Source organism: Crocuta crocuta, unplaced genomic scaffold, assembly GCF_008692635.1.
Source record: "Crocuta crocuta isolate KB4526 unplaced genomic scaffold, BGI_CrCroc_1.0 scaffold443, whole genome shotgun sequence".
Taxonomy (NCBI): Eukaryota; Metazoa; Chordata; class Mammalia; order Carnivora; family Hyaenidae; genus Crocuta; species Crocuta crocuta.
This window is the reverse complement of record NW_027529446.1, coordinates 770444-776495: the sequence shown is the minus strand read 5'-3', so window position 1 is coordinate 776495 and position 6052 is coordinate 770444. Positions and strand designations below refer to the sequence as shown.

The 6052-nt window shown below is 58.6% G+C and overlaps 1 protein-coding gene across 3 annotated transcripts in view; it reads right to left on the bottom strand.

Annotated features, from left to right (window-relative positions):
• The window catches only part of DAZAP1 (DAZ associated protein 1), a 16072-nt gene that overhangs the window by 7039 nt on the left and 2981 nt on the right, over positions 1-6052 (bottom strand). For 2 of the 3 annotated variants that reach the window (XM_077760658.1, XM_077760660.1), the window contains exons 4-6: positions 5896-6006; positions 4678-4726; positions 1764-1846 (exon numbers count right to left, since the gene is read on the bottom strand). In XM_077760658.1, coding sequence (XP_077616784.1) covers positions 1764-1846; positions 4678-4726; positions 5896-6006 — 243 coding nt within the window. The remainder of the gene's footprint in view (positions 1-1763; positions 1847-4677; positions 4727-5895; positions 6007-6052) is intronic. The other variant, XM_077760659.1, reaches the window with a different exon arrangement.

Here is a 6052-nt window from a genome sequence, read left to right as displayed (position 1 = left end):
TGCACTAAGCGCCGTGGCCACACAGCTCCTCCCTCTGCAGCAGACTCCCACCCAAAGGATCCCCCAATTACAGGGCTGCCTCAGCATTTGAGAGCCTTGAATTTTTTGTGATAAATTTTAATGAGAAAAAGGAACAATAAATCCACTTGGAGTCCTCCCTGGGGGCTCTCCGCCTGGTGAGCCTCTGTCTTCAAAGTTCCGTCGGCTGTGCCCTAAGACCCCTTCCTGCGGAACAAGGCGGGGGGTGTGTGCCCCAAGGCCCCTCCATGGAAAGGAACAAAATCGCTGTTGGCTCAAGGCAATGTGACAGCAGGACCCAGGGACCCGTCTCAAAGCACTGGGCTTGACGAGTCTTCACACCCCCTCCTTGGGGGGAATTTGGTTCCTGCTGACAAAGCGAAGCAGCCCGTGTAATTTTTACCTAAAAACAACATCCTCCTGCGGGAACGTAGATGCAGCCACTCGCGCTTTTGGCTCTAACTGGAGGGACCCCCACTAAGGAGCCCGTGAAGGCCGGGGCTCTGGCCCGAGCGCACCTTACTGTGCGAGTCGAGCCCCACACGGAGAAGCCACCTGTTTCTGCTCTGTGCTCCGTGCAGACCAGACTCAGACACCGATGGTCCTACAAAACCGGGGCAGGGACGGGAGGCGGGAGCAGGCCCAGGCTTCGCCCAAGTCTTAAATGTCACAGTACCTTAGAGCGGTGAACGCGGACTCCTCTGCACTTGGGCTGGTAACTGGCGTGCAGCCTGGAGACCTGCGAGCTACCCCTAAACTACAAGCTTCGATGACAGAGTGAGATGCGTGTGTGCTCAGTCAGGCTCAGACGGAGTCAACTGAGCCTGCGCCACCTCTGGATAAAAACAGCTACATACACGCTGCTGTGTTTATTGATTTTCGGGGCGCGAGGCTGGGGCGGGAGGGCTGGAGGGGCAGGACACCGTGGGGCCTCGTGCCCCGCACACTTTGTTAAACGACAAAAGCAGCCACCGTCTCGTCAAGAGGACTGGGCGTGGCGGACGGAGCAAGAAAGTGCCGGCTGCGTGGCACCCACGGGGTCCGCCAGGCTGCACGGAGCAGGTTCTCGAAAGCCCGAGACAGGAGTCCCACTAAGCCTCTGCTAACGCTACGAGATCCCACACTGCCGAGTTTCTACCAGCGACTCGTCTGCGAGTGAGCCCCCCCCCCAGCTCTGAGCCGCTCGCCTCCGCGGCAGCAACACAGTATGAAGATGGAACAACCAGAGGTCACTTGACTGCACGGAGTTAAGTACTACCGAGAGCATGTGCTTGGGGCCGGAGTTTCACAGTAAGTGACCCAATTAAAAAAAACCAATCCTTCAGGATGTTTACGTCTCTTTCAGTTTGACACGGAATTGGTTTTCAGGAGTTCGCTGCCCCACACCTTACGGGGCGGCTGAAACAATCCGAATGCGGGACAGACATCTGAAGGAGTGGTCATGGAAACCAAGCCTGAGGCAACCTGCGACTTCACTGGAGGCCAGCCCCCCTGCCCCACCACCCCACCCCCGCGGCCCGGGTCCCAGGGCATCCGGAGAGAGGGGCACCGGGCACAGAGCCCCTCGGGCAGGATGGGCCCCTCGCTTCTGCAGAACCAGGCCCGAGCCCCACCCAGCTGAAGCCCCACCCCCAGGCCACTGACCCGGCCCCTTTACTGTTAAGGAGTTTTTGTTTCCAGTGAAATCCCTAAGTTGCCTAAGACTTGGTTTGATCTTAAGGTAAAATAAAACTACAACTACACACTTTTTTGCCCATGATGTCGTGAAAATGCATGTTGACAGCCTGGTCCACTGATTGTTCGTCCTCGAAAGTAATAAATCCAAAACCTAGCCAACGACGAAGAGTGAATCAAGGTAGCAGGGCGTTGTGACACAAAACAGGGTGATGAACAGTATCAGGGCCGGGCCGAGGGGGTGCCCCAGGGTTTCAGGGAAGCTGAGTGTGTGTGGCTGCGGTGACGCAGGCGGGGGCCCGTCGCGGAGAGCGGCGGCCCCGGGTGGCGGGAGGGCGGGCGGCTGCTCTGGAGCGCCAGAGCTCCCCCAGCAGGGGAGCGGCCCGAGAACTCCGCCTCGGTTGGGGCGGTGGGGTGTGTGCCGTGGGTGCGCATCTGCTTTTCTGAAACCCAGGATTCTCCCCCTCGGCTTGCAATTTGCTTTGCAACTAGTGCTGACAGCAGCCATATATCGTTCTAGCGCGTTAAACAGAAGTACGGTGTCTACAGTTAGTCCCCGCTAAGCTTGCCCAACGCTGTTGGGTAAGCCCAAGGAGTCCTCTCGAGGTAACGTACGTATGGATACAGGTATCTATCTGTACGGATCTACGTAAATAAGATACACAAAGATACAGGCCACAACGGGTTCCCGCAGGTCAAACGCTGCTGTCAGCAGCAAGAGCAAGAGGCGCCATGTCATCCGAGAGAATTTTAAAGGGAAAACAATTTAGCATTTCCCAAACACGAGAACGTGGCAGTATAAACGAAGTTTGGTTGGTCTGGGTGAGTGCGGCCGCCCGGCTAACGTGGCGTGTCTGGCCCCCGGTCGCCTGCAGTCTCCCCCGGGGCCCGTCTGCGCTGAGCACAAGAGGACGCGAGCGGCACACGGCCGCCAGGAGACCCCGAAGAACAAAAGATGGGTGAGGGGAAGAGCTGGCAGCCCAGACCAGGCTGAAGAGGGGCATGGGGCAGGGGCGGGGGGGCTGAGGANGGGGGCAACTGAGAAAACTGGGAGAGACTGGAAGGGAGGGACACCCAGGATTCAGGAGGCCTCTGCTGTGTCCCTGCACACGCGTGTGCCCGGAGCGTGACTATGCACACACTCACACAAGAACCTGCACACGGCGCGCGAGAAGGAGCGGGACCGCGGCAGCGGAATGAGACGGCAGGACGCACAGGAGGAGCCAGAAGCCGGAGCGGGAGCCGCCGGAGGGAGGAAAGTGCGGGGCGAGCAGAGGCAGCGGCGGCTGGGGCGAGGGGGGAGGGCAAGGTCAGGGCCTCACTGTCCCTAGTGAGACACAGGCAGAATCTCCAGGACACGGACAGGGATACTGACTTCAATCAGCAGAGAGGGGGGAAGGGAGGCGGAGCCTTGGAAAAGACCTAGGAAGGGAGCACGCAGGGTGGGCTCTCTGGGGTGCCCCCCAAGCCAGGGATGGGGGGCCCTACTCCCGCCCTCTGCTGGCCTGCTGCTCGCAGGGACTCAGAGCCTGACATGGAGCACGGCGTGAGCCTCCGCGGAAACGGGGGCCCCAAGGCCGAGCCAGAGCGCCCTCGCCACCAGCTCCTCCTGCCTGCACCCCCAGCCCACAGCGGCTAAGCATGCACCCCGGGCCCGGGGGGAGGCCTCGGGGGCTGGAATCTAAGAGCAGCCCTCAGAACTCCCCGTCCTGAAGTTTCAGCAGATCGGAGCGGATAGTGGAACACAACACGGGCGATGAGCAGCATGTTTAAGAATGAACGTTTTCTCAGAGTGCAGGAGGGTCTGCAACCACAGGCCTGGCGTGGTCCGTTACAGCGCAAGAGGCGGTGAGGCTCGGGTAAGGAGCCCCGGGGTGGGGCGTCTAGGGACGCATCTGTCAAGAGGCGACATCACCACTGAGGAAGCGGACAGAAACACACTGAAACTTCGTTTACACCCCACTGGAGCAAAGCCCGTTCCCTCCTGACCGCGGGACTGGCCTGTACCTGTGTGATATAATTTAGCACCTGGAGAAGAGAAATCTAAAGAGATATCGTTAATCACAAACAATTCACAGAGAGAAAAGGAGAAACAACTTACTTAACGTTACTGTACTTTACTACGAGACACTTAAGTACGTCACTATGCATGTACGTCTACGTTAAAGTTAAGCTAAGACTTAACAGCTTAATCGACATGGAGTGAGGATACGTCACTTATCATGGAGAAAGAGAAGGATGAAGTTCAAATGGCAAACTATTCTCCAGCATGGCGGGCGCATGCTGCGGCGGCGCCGGCTCGGTGCGCTAGGGGGGCCTCGGGCGGNGGACAGCAGCAGCCACAAAAACAAAAACAAAATCAAAAACAAAAAAAAAAGGGGGAGGAGGGGGGAACAAGAAAAAAAAAGAAAAAAGAAAAAACAAGAAAAAAGGGGGGAGGGCTCAGAAATCGGGGGCCTGCTGTCCCAGCCCCAGGAGCCTCCCGGGGACACACTGAGGCGGCTCCTCACCCTCCTCCCGCTGCCCCACAGCCTCAGGGGAACAGGAAACAAGAAAAACAAGAAAAAAGCATGGGATGGATAAAGGAAAAGTCCACGTTCAAGCCGAGCTGGGGCAGACCTAGCCTGACGCCATGGGATGAGGCCTGCCTGGGCGGGGGGCGCGGGGGGGCTCCAAGCAGGACGCAGCCCTGAGTGACGAGTGCACCGTTGGAAAAAAAGCACCGATCTTTCAGTACACATTTAAAAACAAACCGAGTTGAAATTCATGTCAAGTTGTAAAAACTTCAAAAGAATGAGCCAAAAAGACACTAGGACGTCTGACCTTGGGAAGCAGACAGGCTGGGCTGCACAGGAAGGGCCTATGTTTTAATCATGTCTCCAAATCATCCTTCTCTGAGGCAATGCTCGCTACCACCACCACCTAATTGTGAAATAGTTTGCCATCTGAAGAGGGAAGGTCAAGGACAAACTCCATCTCTTTTACCTCGAGGCCTCTGTTTCTCTGCGTCGTAGATCATGACCACTTCTGTGACCTGCAAGAGAGATGGTGCTCGAGAATCCGGGGGCCACGGGCGGCCACGGGCACATCTGGCTACCACAGACCCGAGGCAAAGACAGCTCGGGATGGTCTCCAGACGCTCCTCAGGGACGCCTGGAGACACAGGGCCAGGCTTCTGGGCTTTGGGGCCCAAGACTCATGGGACCAGAAACGGGACAAGGGAGGCGCGAGGTGCCTCTGTCCTAAGTGCTCCCGTGGGGGCATCGGGACACCACGGACCTGGCCCCACACCCCAGCTGGGGAGGACGTCAGGTGCCGGGACGGAGGGGCCTGGGGCTCTGGTGCTCAGCCCTGTGCTCCAGTCCCGGGCAGCCTGGCTCAGCACTGCTGACAGACGGCCACCGGGACGGCACCTCCTCTCTCTCCGGGCCCCTTGCTCACCGAGCACGTGCCACCACACGCTCTGGCGCTCTCCGTTCTGGGCCCAGGCCCTCAGCACACTCAGGCACCCCGACAAACAGGCGGTGGTGAGGGAAACGACTGTCTACCAACGGGGTGTGTGGCCCAGTGGGAGCCTGGGGTGACCCCATGCCTCTGCTTCAGGTGACTGGGACGCCCCACCTCACCCCCCCCAGCCTGCTTGCCAGCCCATCTTCCCCTTTGTCTGGCCTATTAGAACTGAATGCAAGTGATGCTAACGCCCCAGAAGATTCTAAAGAATTTCAGCCTCTTCCAGAAAGAAAAGCGGTCTGGGGAGAAGGTCTGCGGTCACTGAGGAAACACCTAGCAGGTGACAAGTCCGAGAATCTCACATGATACCCGGCCAGCAAGTGAGTGCCCGGCGGCCCAGAGCAGGGCAGCACAGGGGCCAGGCCGGCGCCCTCCCGGACGGCGGGGTCTGCACGGCTGCTCTGAGGACCTGCGCTAGAACGTCCCTCCTGTGAGGAGACACAGCAGCATGGCTCCCACCACCAGGCCAAACCCCATCTCTCCCTAACACTGTCCCAGCGCTCACACCATGGCGCTTTCGGGTCAGCCTGGCGAGCGGTCATTTGCCTGGAAAAGCCGTAAATCCCCTCTCCTGGGCTCGGGCCTGCTTTGGGGAGGACACAGGCCCAGAGAAGAGAGCTGCTGGGCCTAACCTCCATGGTCGCTCAGTTCCACCGCCCCCGCCCGCCCCGCGTGCTCTGGCGCAGAACTCACCACTCCGAATTTCTTGAAGTATTCCCTGAGCTCTGTCTCACCGCAATTGTGAGGGATCCCACCGACAAATATCTTATTTGATTTACTGTTATCGCTCCTGGGTCCTTTCTGCTGTTTCAAGAGGGAAAAAATAGTTAGGGTATGAGGAGAACCCAGA